General features: G+C 40.9%; 1 protein-coding gene across 3 annotated transcripts in view; it reads right to left on the reverse strand.

Annotated features, from left to right (window-relative positions):
• cntn5 (contactin 5) overlaps positions 1 to 20000 on the reverse strand; it is a 151610-nt gene that overhangs the window by 40024 nt on the left and 91586 nt on the right. For all 3 annotated transcript variants that reach the window (XM_088427826.1, XM_088427825.1, XM_088427827.1), the window contains 3 exons: positions 18273 to 18368; positions 11031 to 11234; positions 4524 to 4626 (listed from right to left, as the gene is read on the reverse strand). In XM_088427826.1, the coding sequence (XP_088283952.1) occupies positions 4524 to 4626; positions 11031 to 11234; positions 18273 to 18368 (403 nt within the window). The remainder of the gene's footprint in view (positions 1 to 4523; positions 4627 to 11030; positions 11235 to 18272; positions 18369 to 20000) is intronic.

Consider the following 20000-nt stretch of genomic DNA (forward strand, 5'->3'; position numbering starts at 1 on the left):
TAGCCTCATATACTATTTTTGTACGAAAAAAATCGGGTCAAAATTTCCCTTGGGGGTTAAACAAACTACACTAATAAGCCTCCGCTACAGACTTTTGGATAGCGTCTAGGACATTTAAGGGGGTACACATTATTTCTTCACTTGATTTATTTGCGTGCAGCTGACGTGCCAATTAGCACGATTAGCACAATTAGCACAGTGGCCGCGCCCGCCTTGGGAAGGGTTCCCCGATTAAGGCTCGGCATGGACTCTGCCGCCGGTGAGAGATGGCTTCCACACGCTCGATTAAGATCCCCGTATTGCCTAGCAGCTACCCGGGTATTTTTCTTCCTCCTCCGAGAAACATCCGTCTCCGGAGCGCGGCCCGCTGTTATAACAAGGCGCCCCTCTCCCGCCGATCGCTCGCCGTTCCGCCGGCCCCCCCGAGGCCCGACGAGCGGCTGCCAGGATTTGTGGAGTTTGATTCCCCTCGGGGTCAGTTAAACTCAGAAGTGAGTGGGCCGCTGCACGGCAATTTGGGGGAAAGGTTCCAAAACGTTTCGGGGCGCGAGCGAAAGGGAGCGGAGAGAGACCAAACTCTCTGAACCGCCGCCATTTTTTTTCTCGGGATGAAAAAAAGCGACGTTCCCACTTTGATCCATCCGTCCCGCCATCCGTTTTCTACGGCGTTTGCAGCTCAGAAGTTGGAATCTTTCCCGGCTGACTGTGCCGTGGAAGGTCAATCGCAGCTCGGGCTGCAGCTATTAAATATTTTTATAGTCTACAGAAAATTCTATCAAATAATCCTGTGTTCAGATAAAAATCAAAAATATATATGTTCCTTGTTAACTCATTCAATGCATATTTTCACGTTTTTTAAGAGTCCGGACGTTCAATCGCAGGTACTTAAGTGTTAAATCGATACTTAAGTACATTCATTTCCAGATATTTAACTCATTCGATGCCAGGGACGTATTTTCACGTTTTTTTAATAGTCCGGACATTAAGTCCCAGATACTCAAGCCTTATATTGATACTTAAGTACTTGAAGGACATTGACTTCCAGATATTTAAGAATTAAATCGATACTTAAGTACATTCATTTCCAGATATTTAACTCATTCGATGCCAGGGACGTATTTTCACGTTTTTTTAATAGTCCGGACATTAAGTCCCAGATACTCAAGCCTTATATTGATACTTAAGTACTTGAAGGACATTGACTTCCAGATATTTAAGAATTAAATCGATACTTAAGTACATTCATTTGCAGATATTTAACTCATTCGATGCCAGGGACGTATTTTCACGTTTTTTTTAATAGTCCGGACATTAAGTCCCAGATACTCAAGCGTTATATTGATACTTAAGTACTTGAAGGACATTGACTTCCAGATATTTAAGAATTAAATCGATACTTAAGTACATTCATTTCCAGATATTTAACTCATTCGATGCCAGGGACGTATTTTCACGTTTCTTTAAGAGTACGGACATTAAGTCCCAGATACTCAAGCGTTATATTGATGCTTAAGTACGTGAAGGACATTAACTTCCAGGTATTTAAAAATTAAATCGATACTTAAGTACATTCATTTCCAGATATTTAACTCATTCGATGCCAGGGACGTATTTTCACGTTTTTTTAATAGTCCGGACATTAAGTCCCAGATGCTTAAGTGTTAAATTGATACTTAAGTACGTTAAGGACATTCATTTCCATATATTTAAGAATTCAATCGATACTTGAGTACGTTAGGGACATTAATTTCCAGATATTTAACTCATTCGATGCCAGGGACGTTTTTTCACATTTTTTAACAGTCCGGACGTTAAGTCCCAGATACTTAAGTTTTAAATTGATACTTAAGTACGTGAAGGACATTAACTTCGAGATAGTTGAGAATTAAATCGGTACTTGAGCATATGGGATCGAACGTCCGGACTCTTACAATACGTGAAATTACGTCTCTGGCATTGAATGTCTGGAGTCTTAGAAAAAAATGTGAAAATACGTCCCTGGCATTGAACGGGTTAAAGAACAAATATGAATATATTTAACAAATACGAATGAACAAATAACATGAGAATAAAGTGTTCATTCTTGGACATTTTTAATCTGACGATCCGAACGACAACGCGAGTCAACAACGCCGGCCGGGGGGAGTTGTATTCCAAGGCCGGCAGTTTTGTTCTCGAGCGCAACACGATGTCGCCGCGAATCACGGTCATCATTTTTGCACTCGGGTTTTCGGTCTCCTTCGAGGCCCGGATGAAAACGGAAGGTCGTCCTCTAACTTCATTCCCCGCGCAATTCTAAGGACCGGCGCTTCCGTAAGAGTCCGCGTCGAAACGCCATCCGTCTCAACTAAGTGGAAATGGCTTTCCGACGGAAAGTTATCAAGCAGAATTGAGTTTATTGAGGAGAGCGCCAGGCGCAGCTGCCGCCGGCGGAATTTTCCGTCCCCGGCGGAATTTTCCGTCCCCGGCGCCGCCGTGTTTGGGAAGTAACTCGGCGTAATGAGCGACGCTGATTGGAATCTAGGTAAACGCCGATGAGCTTTTCGGTGATTTATTTTTGATTAGGGACACCCAATGACAGACAGCCATGAATAATTCATGCCGACTAATTATAAACATAATGAAGTGTGTGATGCGAGATCATTTTTGCGCTAAAGCCAATGACTTCTGCGGGGAAGATTGGAAATGTGTCGCGGCGTGTTTTTGTTTTGTTTGTTTAAATTTGCTCGAATTAACAATAAATCTTCGTTTCGGTTTTGGGCCGGGATGTCCGCCAAGTCTTAAACTTGTCGCCTGTGAAATGAAGAAGTAAACTTCTGTATCCGAGGAACTGAATGCTATAACGTAAAAATAAACGAATGAAGAATGGACCTTTGACGTCGTTCGTTTTAAATGAGATCCTTCTTAGAGTCGTTCATTTGCGTCCCTTGTAGTGGACATTTTTGGTCTTTATTTTCACTCATTGGGGGTATTCTAGTAGAGTACATTTTAAACACAAAATCTGGCCCTATTTATTTCGCTCAATGATATGAATTTGCCCTCTAAAACAGAACCCGTGTCAACATGTATTTTTTTTGTAAGTGATCAGTAGGAACGGCAACTATCTGGTTGTCAGCATCAAAGTATGTAGTCATTTACAACCATCACATCAATCTGCCCCCATACATTTTGCTCAATGAGATGAATTTGCCCTCTAAAACAGAATCCGTGAGTAAACATGTATTTTTTTTTTTGTAAGTGATCAGTAGGAACGGCAACTGGTTGTCAGCATCAAAGTATGCAGGCATTTACAACCGTCACACCAATATACCCCCATAAATTTTGCTCAGTGAGACGAATTTGCCCTCTGAAACAGCACTCGTGAGTCAACATGTTTTTTTTTGTTTTTTTTTAAAGTGATCAGTAGGAACGGCAACTGTTTGGTTGTTAGCATCAAAGTGTGCAGAGTCATTTACGTCACGTCAGCCTATATGGAGCACTTGAGCACTGTTAGCTAGCTGCTAAGTCATCAACCAGTAAAAAAAAATGGTAATGGGTATCGTATATTAGCTTAATCAGTAATTTGTTAGCATTCTGAGTTGGCAGTAGCTGTTGTTAGTACGCACCAGGAGCAACAGCCGTAATAAAAAGACGAGTCAAACTTTTACATCGCTAATCGCTGCTGGGAATAACTTCAAAACAAAAGCAAACCAGTGCATTCGTGTCCATATATAATTTGGTAAACAGAACTAAATTTTGAAGTTGTTAGCGCATAAACCATTGTTGCTATGACTAGATTGACGTATTTTCCAACATTTAAACTAATAAGCAAGTAAATGGACCAAGACAAAAATGCCTCAAGCATTCGTGTACTCGAATTCCTCCAAGACCCACTCAGTGACAACTTAACTGTTGTATTCTTTGACCTGGATTTGCTAGCAACAAAAACGTTAGCTCCCACTAAAAATTGAAACAATCCATCGATGGGAGACAATTTACCCGTCATGAAAAACATCAGCTGGCGTAAAACAAACCAAGCATCCTCGGCCCACGCAAACGTAGCCTCCCCGGAGGGGGTCGAAATAACTTTTCAGCGTTTCCGACAGCTAGCGCAGCGCTAACTTTAGTAAGTGTGCTAAGTGCTTTTGGAATGCACTCTCTGTGGACTCTCCCTCCTGGCAGACGACTATTACAATGTCATTTATTTTCCGCGCCGATATAACCTTGTCCCGCTCCGTTCGTTCATTCAACACGGAGACGGGAAACACACACAACGCATACATTAGGCCTCATCCCTAAGGGCGGATACGCCGACCGTCTAATACACACACGCGCTTCTCCCCGCTCTCTTAACATCCCGCCTGAAGAAGTCATGTAATGGAATAAAGACGTTTAAAGAGGACAGGAAAACACTGGGAATATTAACTGAGCGGTGATGAGCTGTGCCGTTTTTTTTGGTGCTTTTTTTCTTCCGAATATTATTTTATCAGGCGCCGCAGCAAATATCCAGTGTTTATTTGCACGCTATGTCCTTGTTTACTTACTTGCCCAGCGCGAAGCACTCCAGTCTTACGGTGACGCCCCTGGCAGCCAGAACGGAGGCGGGGAAGTGCACCTCAATTTTGGGCTCGTATTCACCCATGACACCTGGAAAAGGTTAAAGGAAAAAAAAAAACGTGGTCATTAAGATATTGGCTGTTCCAAATAACTCCCAATCCACAATGGAGTGCCTTATATTGTGAGTAGGGGTTGCCATTTTATAATAAGAATACTAAGAAAAATCAGGTATATGGCTAGAAAAATATTAAAAGTGTTTTTTTTTATGAATAAAAAAGACCAAAAAAAATTCTGATGAGGATAATTGGCGTTAAATTTAAATGTAAACTGTGCAGAATATGTTTCAATCTAGAAACCGAGATTTGGTTTATGACGTAAGAGAGACGAGTATAAATGAATGACTGGCTGGCTTTGTTTGTTTTGTTTTGTCTCGTATTGCGTAATGCCTTGCTGAATAAAAGCGGGCGACTGTGCTCTGACGGCTCTGAAGCGAACACGAGAGTGGGAGCTTCGTCGTCCCTTGCTAGCAAGAAAAGTCAATCTTGCCTGGTTTGAGTTACTATTTTACAGCCTAGTCTGGGTTCGTCTTAGTCTTTCTAGACCTATGATTGTATTTAAAGCATACTGTTGGTCGTTAAGAACACATTTATTTGCAAGTTTTTGAACTTTATAATCATTTAATTTATACATTTTGAATGAAAAACGGTCTAAATCTTACACAGTGCGGGCCACTTAAAATGATGTGGCGGGCCGGATTTGGCCCTCGGGCCTTGAGTTTGACACCTTGGAATTTAAGCTTCAGTCCTCTTACTTGATATCGTTTACAACGATCGTGTAAAAGAAAAAAATAGCAGATTGTTGATGTTGCCTTCCTTCAGCAACTGCAAAGATGCGCCGCACACGTCCACATCAAGTGCGCCATCTGCCTTATCTTCCAACCATCCACTCCCTCTTTTCACACTTTATTAAACGTGGGCGGCGACACGAGCATAAAAGAGAAGAATCGCATTTCCTCTTTATCTCCACACCGTCTTCTTCTTTTTTTTTTTGTGCGCGGTGTTTATTTTAAGAAGGTTAATAGACGTCGGCACACGCTGCGGCTCTTTGGCAGAGGGAGCGCATTAACAACGGAGCGAGTTAGCCGTGTTAAATGGAAGCCGAGGAACCGGTCATTAAGATGATGTACCTACACAATGTGCCAACGTAGGCCGGGATAAGCAATCTGCTCGACAATCCGCGTCACGAGGACATGAGCCGCTATCGCTGCGGCGGTGACATGACTAACGGCGCGCCTCCTCCGCTCGCGCGAGAAGACCGAGCCTCCTTTTATTTGTTCTTGCGCTTAAGGCGGCCATTAATATCCATTGGACCGTCGTGTCACGGCGTACGGCCCACCGGCTGATTCGGGGAAAGAAAACAATAAAGACGACAAATTATTAGTTTGGTTTTGGAAAGTAAATCCCACCAGTTTAGTTGGAATTTTTTTTTACGTCAGTTTCGCCTCGGTTTTTAAATCATTCAGTGCTCAAAACACTTTTTTTCAATTCCAAGATTACAAGTACTTACTTTAAGTAATTAAATAGTAATCGATTATTTTAGGTCGATTATTAGGCGGCCATTAATATCCATTGGACCGTCGTGTCACGGCGTACGGCCCACCGGCTGATTCGGGGAAAGAAAACAATAAAGACGACAAATTATTAGTTTGGTTTTGGAAAGTAAATCCCACCAGTTTAGTTGGAATTTTTTTTTACGTCAGTTTCGCCTCGGTTTTTAAATCATTCAGTGCTCAAAACACTTTTTTTCAATTCCAAGATTACAAGTACTTACTTTAAGTAATTAAATAGTAATCGATTATTTTAGGTCGATTATTAGGCGGCCATTAATATCCATTGGACCGTCGTGTCACGGCGTACGGCCCACCGGCTGATTCGGGGAAAGAAAACAATAAAGACGACAAATTATTAGTTTGGTTTTGGAAAGTAAATCCCACCAGTTTAGTTGGAATTTTTTTTTACGTCAGTTTCGCCTCGGTTTTTAAATCATTCAGTGCTCAAAACACTTTTTTTCAATTCCAAGATTACAAGTACTTACTTTAAGTAATTAAATAGTAATCGATTATTTTAGGTCGATTATTAGGCGGCCATTAATATCCATTGGACCGTCGTGTCACGGCGTACGGCCCACCGGCTGATTCGGGGAAAGAAAACAATAAAGACGACAAATTATTAGTTTGGTTGTGGAAAGTAAATCCCACCAGTTTAGTTGGAATTTTTTTTTACGTCAGTTTCGCCTCGGTTTTTAAATCATTCAGTGCTCAAAACACTTTTTTTCAATTCCAAGATTACAAGTACTTACTTTAAGTAATTAAATAGTAATCGATTATTTTAGGTCGATTATTAGGCGGCCATTAATATCCATTGGACCGTCGTGTCACGGCGTACGGCCCACCGGCTGATTCGGGGAAAGAAAACAATAAAGACGACAAATTATTGGTTTGGTTTTGGTAAGTAAATCCCACCAGTTTAGTTGGAATTTTTTTTTACGTCAGTTTCGCCTCGGTTTTTAAATCATTCAGTGCTCAAAACGCTTTATTTTTTCAATTCCAAGATGACACGTACTTTAAGTACTTAAATAGTAATCGATTATTTTAGGTCAGGGGTGTCAAACTCATTTTTATCATGGGCCACGATTTACAATCTTTCCAGAGGGCTGGAAAGATTGTAAAGTCAAATCAAATTTCGTCACGTACTGAGCTAGTTTTGGTATCAGGGGCCATCAAAAACTGTTCAAAAAAGAGATTGATAATGGGAAAATGTCTTATTTTATCCAGAAACCTGAAGTCAAATCATAATTTTGCGGACCACATAAAATAACATGGCGGGCCGGATCTGGCCCCCGGGCCTTGAATTTGACACCCTTTGTGCGGTATATTGCCCATTTTTTGGTCATTTACTTCCACAGCATTCTTGAAGTATTTTTGAAGTCTTTTAGCCAAAGGATGACACAGAATTCTGAGATGTCACAATCTGGGTGAAATTTCAGCTCCCGAGTGTCTTCTTTCAATGCTTTCACTTTGATCTGAAATGCCTTTCACGTAATGCTCAAAGGATTGGACAAAATACCGCACAAGGGTTAAGTACAAGAGTAATCAATTACTTTATGTACTTAAGCACTATGGTAGTTGATTACTTTATATACTTAATGTAGTACAGATTATTTATAGAACTTGAGTATCTAAAGCAATCCATAATTGACCTTAAAGTAAATGTTACTTCTGTACATTAGTATCGAAAGTATTCTCTTCATACTTGATTACCTAAGGTATCAAATTACTTTAGTAATTGATTACTTGGGTAATGTAAAGTGTTGTATAAGTAAAATAAAGTGTTTAAGTATTCAATCACGGAAAATAATGAAATACTTTAGCACTCAACTACCCGAGGTAATCAATTATTCAAGTGCTTTAGTATCTAAAGTAATCAATTACTTTCAAACTTAATTACTTAAAATACTGAAATACTTCAGCACTTGACTATGTTAAGTAATCGATTACCGAAAGCAATCCTTAACCATGGAGTAATCAATTACTTCAGTGCTTAAGTACTTAAATGCATTAGTCTAGTTTCTGATGATCTTAAGCAGACAAATAATTCACCAACTGATTTAAATAAAGTCATAATTTACTTAATTACTGAAAAAAAAAAAAATCAATGACTTTAGCACTCAAATAGCTAAAGTTATCAATGACTTTAGGACTTAATTACCTAAAGTGATTTAAGTACAGAATTGCATAAGTAATGTAATTTTAATTAATGTATTTATTTATTATTTTTTTTTAGAACGTAATCCATTCAGCAGCAATCATTTTTGACACTCTTTTAGACGATAATTGTAAAAAAAATTGCTAAAAATGGCTTTGGGATTGAATGAGGTAATATCGGCGATCCCATGTTTTTTTCATGCGCGACTATTAAAATTTCATTCAGTGCATTCATGGCCACAAAATATGGAGTAATAAATGTGAAATGTTTCATTTCTTGACTTTATCATATCGGGGGGAAAAAAAATAAAAAAAAAAAATCACTAATTCAATCTCACACCCTCATCCTTGATAGAAATAAAAGAAATAATGCGCAGAGAATGTCTGAGGCTCGAACATTACCAGCCGTCATCGTGGCGGCGCTTTCAAGTCTGCGGTCAGATTGAACAAGGTCGAAATGCTTTCTTCTCCTCTTTGGCTTTGTTCTACTTTGAAATGAAGAAGATGGCGATGAAAAGGCACGCCGTGAATATTACCTTATAGTTTCTATAGCCGTTGCGCCTCAGGTAAACGGCCTTTCACTTCTTTTCCATTCAGGTGGAAGGATAATGGCTGAAGCCATTAGTAAGCAGCATGGCGTTTTTGTCCCTTTTTTATGGTATTTTCCTGGTTTTGCGACAAAAAAACTGTCATGACCCCAGGGGCTTGGTTGTATTTGCGTTGTTTCGTCTCCATCTGCAGGGGTTTTTAGGTAATTGCATCCTTTTTTCTGTTGCCTTCACTTGACGGAGATGCTGGCTCGCTATTGGTCGGCCTCACTCGTTTCAAAATGGCGGAAGGGTAAAGCTTTGTTCGGTTGTTAAAGAAAGAAGTAAGAAGATGATTAATATGGAAAGGAAGCTGGATATACGAAGCTAGCCTCGTAACGCGGGGGCCCGCTACAGGGCGCTGCAAAGATAAGGTTCGTGGACACGCCCCCACTGGAGGCGGGATGCGAACTGACGATCAATGGCGTCTAGCGGCTTGTAATGGAGCCCAGATGCTTGTTTTGATTAAGAGCCTTGGTTACGGATGATAACCGTGAGCTGGGCATGTGGGCTTGTGCATGCACGCAAACACACACACACACACAAATATTGGAGTTTTCTATTGTAGTGGGGACAACGAATTTACATAATGCATTTCATAGTCCCTAACCCTAACCTTGACCGTTACAACAGAGTGCCTAATCCTAACCCTAACCCCAACCAAAATCCAATTCAAACCTATCCTCTAAAATCAAGTCTTGACCCCACAAAAGAGGTCCGCCAAACGGTCCCCACAATTCAAAGAGGTCCCCACAAAGACAGTTTGGTCCTCACCGAACACACACACACAAGTGCAGCTTCGGGGCGTATCCCGTGTAATCACTTTTAGTGAGACACAGATTGCACCGTGCGATTGGTCGCCACCCGTGACCGGCGCGCCAACATTTGGACCCGTCTGTGGCGAGTTGTGCCAACGCAATTTTCCCCGTTCTAAAAGCGGGATGAGCAATATGGCGGCAGGGGGTCACCGAGGGAGAGTGGGGGAGGGGCGGGCCAATGTGACTTGCCTTGCTTGGAAATCACGGGCTCTTATTTGTGAAATTGACCGCCGTGTTTGCTTTTCGCTTACGAGCGCAACGTATGATGTCGGTGCTTTTCGAACCGGGGAACTGCAAAATAAATTCAAGAAATTGTAGACGTATATATACATAAATATATTTAAAAAGAAAAGGAAAAATAGGTATTTGGGATTGAATGGGTTAAGAGCTAAGACTTAGCCAAGCCCCACGGATGATTTAGTAAAAGGTTAAAGCATCGGACTTTTTTTTTCTGCTGGAGGGCATCCAATAATGTCATCATTTAATAATGTCATCATGTAATGAAGATGCAAAGCGACGCGGGGCTCTGCTTTCCGGGCACCCGGGCCCTTTACCTGCACCGCCGGGGACCGCGTCAAAAAAAAAAAGCGTGGGTGCGCAGCAGAAACTTGGAAGCCACGAGGCAGGTCGATTCACGAAAAACGTTTTTTAAATACGGGTGACGCTTCGGGAGGTACGGAATATTTAAAAACAGATTTTCTGTATTAGCAAATTTAATTTATCGCTTTTCACTGCTGAACAAGTACAGTTGTCTTTTCAATTTAAGAGCAAATTAATTGGAACAGAACGTTTTGCTAAAAGGTCATGTAGTTGTTATATATGAATGCACCTTTTTGGGAAGATGAGTCAGAAACAAGATGACATTATATAATATTTCCTGTCCATAACATATGCAGTTATTATTAACAAAAATTGAATGTGTAATGCAGATTATAGCTATAATCTACTTTTGAACATGCATGTTTACAAATATATATATATATATATATATATATTTATATATATTTATATATATATATATATATATATATATATATATATATATATATTTTTTTTTTTTTTTTTTTTTTCCCCAATTCAGGGTGGCATTGTGCAGGACTGCCAACCACAAAAAAGGGAAAAATAAATCCTACACGCAATATATTAGAAGCTGCTGCATGCAATAAATAAAAATGGAAGGCTAACTTAATTGAAACATTTTTTTTTCCCCTTTCAAATGAATGTACACGTCCTTGGGGTGAGCAAGTGGAAATAGGGAAAAGTCTAAAGAGCGCGGAGGACGAGGAAAGAGGACGAGGACGAGGAGAGGACGAGGAGAGGACTCACCGTCCGTTCGGAGCGTGAGCGGCGTGGGCGGGCTGAGCACGCGGGCGTTGGTGGCCGTGTTCTTGAGCAGGCAGATGTAGCTGCCCACGTCCGACGGCTGCACCTTGGACACGTACAGGTTGCCCGTGGTCTGCGAGATGAAGCGCCGGCTGTCCTCGGCCACGAACGACGGGAACTCGTTCAGCACCCAGCTGTAGACGATCTCTGACCGACAGATAAGGAACGACAAAAACCGCGACCTTTAACTCCTCGATAAATATGACGATAAAGATTTGTACGTCTAAATTCCAGATTGCTCACTCAAGGCCTGATTGGCCCTTATTTATCGATAAGAATCGAACATTTTCACTGAACCCCGACATGGATAGCGCGTCCAGGGAAGAGTTCTCCATAACGTACGAGACGAAACCTTTCTGACGAAATTTAAAAATTATACAGTGTACATTGGGCCCCCGTGTTACGTTAAGTGCTACGTAGATATAATATACATGTTTACAATCGAAAAACATCATAAATAAAAAATATAGAAAGGATTTATTTACCTTTGAGTGGCGCTTGTCATGCCCATATTGTCTAGTAAGGGTAGCCTAGGCTAGGCTAGGCTAGGCTAGCTTCATATTTCTTGATTATCTCCAGCTTCGTCTCCAAATAAATCATCTTCTTACTTGTCTCTTTAACATCACTAGCCATCTTGGCTAACCCGTTCAACTTTGAATTAAGCAGTAAAATGCACTATAAATATGGTTTTGTAACCACTCACAATCGAGCAAAGCTTTACCGTTCCGCCATTTTGAAACGAGTGAGGCCGACCGATAGCAGACCAGCATCTCCGTCATGTGACGGCAACAGAAAATAAGTGCTTTTACCTAAAAACGCCTGCAGATGGAGATGAAACAACATAAATACAGCCAAGCCCCTAGGGTCATGACAGTTGTTTTTGTCGCAAAGCGGGGAAAATCCCATCAACAGGGTACGAATAACTCCGTATTCCACATCGCAACGTGAAAAAAACGTAAGCCAGGGACGCTGCAACCCGGGGTCCACTGTATTTTTTTTTTACATGTTCATGTACTGTACGATGTTCCCATTGGGAATTCTTACATCGAAAATACTACTTTAAAAATGCCTGCAAATTGAATTAATTGAAGTGTTAAATAAGACCGTAATCAAATGCTGGTGAACAAAATTAAAGCACGACAAGACAGAAGGCAGCCGAGCAACTAAAACGTACTAACGGAAGACCTTCATTACCTCGTTATGTGGCAAAGGACGTCTTTAATTCGTAGTTTACAGTCTGTTATCAGCATTACGCCGTTCGGTAATTGACTAAAAGTAAATGTCCCGTCGCAGATAAAGACACAGACGCCACTGTAAAAGGTTTTTTTTTTTTAAAAGAACAAAAAAACAACGGCAAAGGAACAGCAGATTTAAAAGGACCTTTGAATGTCATCATGGACATTTTGGCATGTGGATGTGAGTGGGAAACACGCCCAAAAAAGTACATGGAATAAAGTAGAATTGAAAAAGAAGTCATACAAATACAAATGGAAAAATAAAGAAAATGGTGAAAAATACAGAAAAGGATAAGGGACATTGACAAAAAAAATGAAAAAAAACTTTAGTGGGATTCACACTTGTCACAATTCTGATTTCATGAGAATGAAGTGAGAGTTCTGATTTTTAGGGGAAAAAAGTCATCAAGTGAGAATTGTGACTGTAAAGAAATAAGTCTAACTTTCATGTTAGAGTTCTGAGAATAAAGTCAGAATTCTCAATTTCAAGTGAAATTCTGACAATAAAACCAATAAAGTGAGGAATAATTCTAACAATAAAATTTGAATTCTGAAAGAGAAGTCTGAATTTTCATTTCTCATCTTCGAGGTTGGAAGTGAGAATTCTGACCACAAAGTCAGAATTTTGGCGAAACTCTTACTAAGAATTCTGACCAAAAGTGAGAATTTAAAGTGACTTTGAAGTCAGACATCTGAGGATAGTACTTCTGACCTAACAGAATTTTTCAGAATTTCCACTTTCAAAATCAGAATTCGGACTAATGTGAGGATTTAAAATGAATTTAAAATGAATGAAAATGAATGAAAATGAAAATGAATGAAAATACTGACTTGGAATTTTCACCAGTTCCTGAATTTTCACATTAAAGTGAGAATTCTGACTTCACTCTCAGAAATCTGACTATTCTCATTTTGACGCTCGGAAGTCAGAATTCGAAAATATGAATCTGAAAAATGAAGATCCTGCCCACTTTTTTGCCTCCTGGTCCCTCACTGGCCCTAATCCCGAATAAAATAATTATTATCTCATTCACTGCTAGCCCAATAAAAAAAAAAAAAAAACGTTTCGACGTTTATAGTCACCAACGAAAAAAAAAAGACAAAGCTAATTCAAGCTAATTCAAGCTAGCGCTACCGCGACACAAAGAGACGGCGACATAAATAAACGCTAAGCGGCGACTAATCAAAAGGACGGAAGACGCACAAAGTAGGACGCACTCCAGTTGCTTAGCTTCTCCTCCGTGAACGCACGCGGGGGGAAAAAGATGAAGCGGGCGACAAATTAATCTCCTGGACGTGGCCTGCCAGTATTTGCATGCGTTATCTGTCACCACTAGAGAGCGAGAGGAGCGCCCGGCCGCTCGCTTCAAAGCCAAACATATTTGAAAATGAATAAAGTGCCGTGTCAGCGTCGATCGCATCTGGAAACACTTGAACTCAATTGGGCGCTGGAAGCTTAACTAGGTGGCATTACGGCTTTAATCTACTAAAAGGACTATTTGATAAAGGGATGGCGGGAGGGATTACGCCGCCGCGTGCGCACGCGCGCGCTCCTTTTTGCTTGCTTGGTAAATCTTCCTGCTGAAAGTGCAATAAAAGTCTTGTCGCCGACATAATGCAAGGTCATGTGCCACCTTCCCTGATCGATATCGCGGTAAATCCGCACGGCTGACCGAAGCGCGCTAATTGAAGGTTTTCGTCACAATATTAGGTACGCCCGTTGAAGGCTTTTGGAGGTTTAGCGCAATGGATTTGGGAAACCTGCGCGGACGCCGTACAAGGAAAAGTTGATTCAATCGGGGCCGAAACGCTAGGAATCGAGTAATTTGAATACGTCAATTAAAAAAATAAAAAAACATGCTGGAGGAAATTCATTAGTGAACCGAATTCGTTCTTAAAACGTTGGTATAAAAATCAGCCGAAAAAAATGTATAAAAGTCAGTTTAATGGGCGTAAATGACTTAGAGTTGCCGTTCCCACTGATCACTTTTGAACCAACCAGGTTCACTCAATTGTTTGTTTCATTAGTGAACCGAATTCGTTCTTAAAATGTTGGTATAAAAATCAGCCGAAAAAAATGTATAAAAGTCAGTTTAATGGGCGTAAATGACTTAGAGTTGCCGTTCCCACTGATCACTTTTGAACGAACCAGGTTGACTCAATTGTTTGTTTCATTAGTGAACCGAATTCGTTCTTAAAATGTTGGTATAAAAATCAGCCGAAAAAAATGTATAAAAGTCAGTTTAATGGGCGTAAATGACTTAGAGTTGCCGTTCCCACTGATCACTTTTGAACGAACCAGGTTGACTCAATTGTTTGTTTCATTAGTGAACCGAATTCGTTCTTAAATTGTTGGTATAAAAATCAGCCGAAAAAAATGTATAAAAGTCAGTTTAATGGGCGTAAATGACTTGAGTTGCCGTTCCCACTGATCACTTTTGAACCAACCAGGTTCACTCAATTGTCTTGTTTTAGCGAGAAAAAAATCACATCAATTTGTTTCATAAATCAAATGGGAAGATATTTCTAAAATCTCACTCATTTTCTAGAGAATAAAACAGTCAGCTTTTACGCACAGTTTATATTCAACTTTAAAAAAAATTTGACTTAGCAGTAGTGGTAGAAGCAATTAAAAATCAAGGTCTGACCCAGATGGATTTTTATAGGCCAGGGCATTTTTATGGCGGAAAAAAATGCCACTCCGGCCAATTAAAAATAATAAACGAAATAAATTGCATTTGCTTCCTTCACATTTCGATAATTATTATTGACAATATTGGCGGGTGGACAAGTCCACACTTGAAAACGACCTTTTCAACAAATTTGATGACATATTTATAACAGCTTTCTTTTCTTCTATCCGACTGCAGCCTAGGGATGAAAACGAGAAGGGATAACAGTACAGCGACTCTATAAGCTTTTTTAATTCAAGATTTAATTAACTTCGCGTACGACGGTAGCTCGACATCCGTGGAGTCCATTCGAGGTCAACTCGTCCGTTTTGCACGCGGGGAAACTACGCAGCGCGTCTCACCGCAATTTACATGGTCCCATTAAAAGTGAAAACGCAAAACAAAATCCGCATGGCCGCACATCTTGCGTGTTCCTTGGACAGAAAATCACTGGCGCTGCATCATCTCCTGCTGTTATGGGCTGACTGCACTCAAAAGAAAGCGCAGCGTTCAAATAAAAGACTCCAGAGGTGTATTGACCTCACAGAGCGCGAGAGAGCGGCGCCGGTCGGCGGGCCGTTTGGTTCTAGGCCGAGCGGAGACGCCATTATCGATCATCGGCGTCTGAAAGATGATTTACCTTGGAAAAACAGGGAACTCCGACTGCGCTTCTGCGTAACTGTCAAAAATGCTTAAAAATGCTGTCACGAGATAAGTCAGTCGGAAAAAAAAAAACACGGGTACGCCAAGCGGATAAATAAGTAAAACGACGGCTTTTACCGAAAGAGGGAAAATGCCAGAAGAAGAAATGCCTACAAATGCATAAAAAAAGTGCATTATGTTTATTGGAGGTCCACAAGCACTTTTAGAAACCATTTTTTGCGTCCGATATTTTTTTTCCCAACGTATTTACCATTTTTATTAGACAACGTTTAGCGTTTATTTATTTGCTGAGTGATTATGGACAGTTAAGATTCTAGTCGATTTTAACTCATAACAAAACCAACAAACTTTAAAAAAAAAAATGCTGTGTGAAATGTATACTGATTTTAAGTTACTTTGAATACAATATTGACATAATAGTTTAAAAAAAAATATTAGACAAAAGGTGCATCGCAAACTAATTTTTGAACTGGCGATATTTTAAATAACAAAAACTGTAAAATGACCCTGAAAATGACAAAAAAAACACATGTATTTACATACGTAAAATAGATTTAAATTATATGAAAAATCAACATTTAACATTGCTTTTATTTAAGACTCATTAAGACTTTCCATTTTTAATATTTTTTTTGTCCTTGTTATAGTTTTCAACTATATTATCTCAAATTCAGTGTCAGCTATTTTCAAAGCCCTCTTCAGCCTAATTTTGGAAAAAAAAAATGAACGTTAGGACGCTATAAACACTCATAAATGTGTCTTTGAATGACCAGCCAATATAAGGCATTATGCTAATGAAGGATGCTTAAAAAAGAATTACGCTGACATGGTATCGAACATCGTCTAGCAGCTAATATTGCAGCGCAGCTTTAGACGCTAGCAGCATTAGCAGCTAGTAGCTCTCAATTACTCCATATAGGCTGGCGAGAGCTTTTCGTATAAACACAATTAAGCGACTCCAGTGGCAGTCGCCATTCCTACTGATCACTTTTGAAGAAACTATTTCCTCTAAAGTCCTCTCCACTACTTTGTTCCATAAACCAAGAGGAAAGAAATTTGTCAAAAATGCTATTAATGTTCCCGGAGTGGAAAATTGTCTGCGTCTACGTACAATTTTAATTTAGGTCCGAATTTGCCCGTCTTTTTTGAAGTCTTCTGTTTCGCTAGTTATTCCTAAACCAAGTAGATATGTTTTTTTTATATTGTTCCCGATAGCAAGTACCCGATTGGTGGACGGCTTCAGCCCTAATGATATCTAAAAAAAAAATTGCTTCTCAAAGTGGGAACAGAGGGCTGAAGAGCACTCGGCAAACGCTCCCACAGGTGCAGCGCGGCGGCGCATTGCGGCCGCCGTTTCCGAGTGACTCACTCTCGTTCACAAGAGCCGGCGTACATTAGAGGACAGCTCGGGCCAGATATGCTTTTATACATCCGGCAACGTTGCCTTTCCTTGCTAATGATCCTGCAAATTGCCTCTCTAGGATGTCGTGTTCTGCGGCACGCTCCGATGGGCCTCTGCCAGGGAATCGGAGCGGCGGGAAAAGGACAACTTAGCGTATCCGACGAAAATCAGAATTTAAACTATACAGGACCGTGGTCCGGATTAAGACTCTTGACAAATTGAGGATTTTAATCTTGCGCGGTTCTGTTTCTGGCCATTTCTAGTTTTCGGAAACGGTGCTCTTGTTTGCCTGCGTCCCTGCGTCCTACACGCGTAATGTTTGATAGGGTCGCATTCAAATCACGTGCGTCCATGGGAACTTGCCCAATTACGAGCATTTTTTTACAACTTCGTCTGCCACGTTGGTTTTGATCTCATAGGTTCATACCCGAGATCTCGTTGTCGTAAGAGTTTGTCTGCAGGAACTCGTTATGGCAAAAATGCCCGAAAAAGTGCTATCTTTACGCCCGAAACAACGACAATTTGGCAAAGGTTTTAGCATCAGTGGCAAGTCAAATAATACGCAATCGTGTAATAATGAGCCAGAAAGTAAAAAGCAAAAACGAAACGCTTCGGAAGATCGAGAAGAGGAACAAAACGCATTTTGATCACTCAAAGTAAAAAGTGGACTTTTCCACCAAAATGGACTACGTTATATCAGCGTTTACGATATGAAGATGATGGATGCCACACGTCAGCTCAGTCTATTATTTTAATACATTTTGCTGAGACATCTGTTGTTGGTTTTTGCTCCCGTCTTGTTAATACAGTTTGAACCTTAAGTCAAATAAAGTCAAGTTTATTTTTATAGCCCCGAATCTCCAGTATCAAATAGGTGAGGAGAAATCACACAGAACACCACAAATAAACAAACGTATCCCCTGAACAAAGCTATCAGATGAGGAAGAAAAAACTCAAAAACTCAAATGGGGAAAATAAGAAACCTTCAGAAGAGACCCTAACCAGAGACTTACTTTGTCCTTTTTATTGCGCAATTTTTGGGACTCCTAAAATTTCTGTTGGGACCCATAGCGTTTCAGTATAGCGAGACCAGGGGACCCAACAGTTTCCGGGGCTAAAATGAGCACTGTGACATCGTATATGGGGTCACGTTCTAGTTTTCGTCAACAAAAATCATCAAAACACGATTTCTTGCCAATCAAAGCGATCTCACCTGGAGAGTGCGGGGGCGGCATGCACATGAGGACGACGCCTTGGCCTTCTCGCACTGACACGGCGCCCCTGGTTTTTGTGCTGAACTCCCCGATGTCTGCAAAAAAAAAAACGTATAAGAAAAATCGTTACCAACAACACTGGCAAATATGATGTCCATCCATCCATTCATTTCGCGAGCCTCAAAATCCCTGAAAATTGACCAATATTACCAATAATTTGACCGATATTTATATAGAATTTGTCCATCTCAAAAAAAAATGTAAATCCTTGGGCAAAAGGTTGGGATAACAGCATGCTAGACAGATGCGCAACATTAAATTGTCACGCTTTTTTGCCTTCTAATACGGGCAGAGTAAGCCGTCAAGGTTTAATGATCCTTTCGAGGATTCACCTTGAAAAATATTGACTCCATATTTGGAATTCAGCTGCCTGTCTCGATGCAGAAACCACAAATATCCTCCTGAGATCAGGCCTATTCATTTCTGTCCACTGCTGTGTCCGTTACGTCCAAATGCAAGACGGAGTTATACAGGATGATTTTTCACTGGTGCACAAAATGAATCATGTATGAACATCACAAACCAGCGCACTTGATGAACTCGGAATAAATCGTGGAGGCTCCACCGAACCCCTGAGACCAAACCCTTAGGGGTCCATCAAACCCAGGTTAAAAATCACTGATATGGACCAAAAACTATGTCCCCTGCAGTGGACGTAAATGAATAAGTTGAGTCTCGGGAGGATCACATTAGACATCTTGGAAAAGGCCAGGATGTCCTCTACTGAAAACACTAGGACTTAGTGGGCTCGCTGGAATGAGTCAAAAGATATAGACCAAAAACGAATGTCCTCCACAGTGGACATAAATGAATAGGTCTCAGGAGGCTCATGAGACATCATTGGAAAGGCCAGGAGGCCCTCTACTGAGCGCATTAAGATTTAGAGATGTAACTCCAATAGGTCAAAAAATAAAGACCATAAACTAATGTCCCCCACAGTGGACACAAATGAATAGGCCCGGTCTCATCATGAGACAACATCGGAAAGGCCAGGAGGCCCCCTACTGAGCGCATTAGCAGTTAGAGATGTAACTCCAATAAGTCAAAAAATAAAGACCAAAAACTAATGTCCCCCACAGTGGACACAAATGAATAGGCTGGGTCACGGAAGGATCACATAAGACATCCTTGGAAAGATCGAGATGTCTTCATTCGGGCTCATTAGGACTTAGTAGGCTAGCTCAAAGCGAAATAGACAAAAAAAAAACATGTCCTCTACAGTGGACACAAATGAATAGGCTGGGTCACGGAAGGATCACATAAGACATCCTTGGAAAGACAAAAAAACAGACAAATGTCCTCTACAGTGGACACAAATGAATAGGCTGGGTCTGAAGAGACTATTCTTGTATGAGTAAGCTCGTCCTTGTGGTCCCGCAAAACTTCAAGGTGTCTTGCAATCTTGCCTCCCCCCGCTGATGCAAAACTCTTTAGCTCCCATCGATTTGTGTCCACATCGGACTCAACTTCCCGTGGCTCATCCGCCCGCCTGCCGTCCCCGCCCCAGAGACGCTTGATCCCCGCTAATCACGCCTCATTTGCTCCACGCGACGAGTATCGATCGGCGGCGCTAACGACCCCGCCGTCGCGGTCACGCTTGATTGACGAGCGGCCGTCAACTCCGCCCGTCTCGTAAATCCGCGCGTCGATCCCCGCTCATTGCTCAT

The sequence above is a fragment of the Hippichthys cyanospilos genome, chromosome 11 (genome assembly GCF_059441005.1).
Source record: "Hippichthys cyanospilos isolate Australia breed blue-spotted pipefish chromosome 11, RoL_Hcya_1.0, whole genome shotgun sequence".
NCBI lineage: Eukaryota > Metazoa > Chordata > Actinopteri > Syngnathiformes > Syngnathidae > Hippichthys > Hippichthys cyanospilos.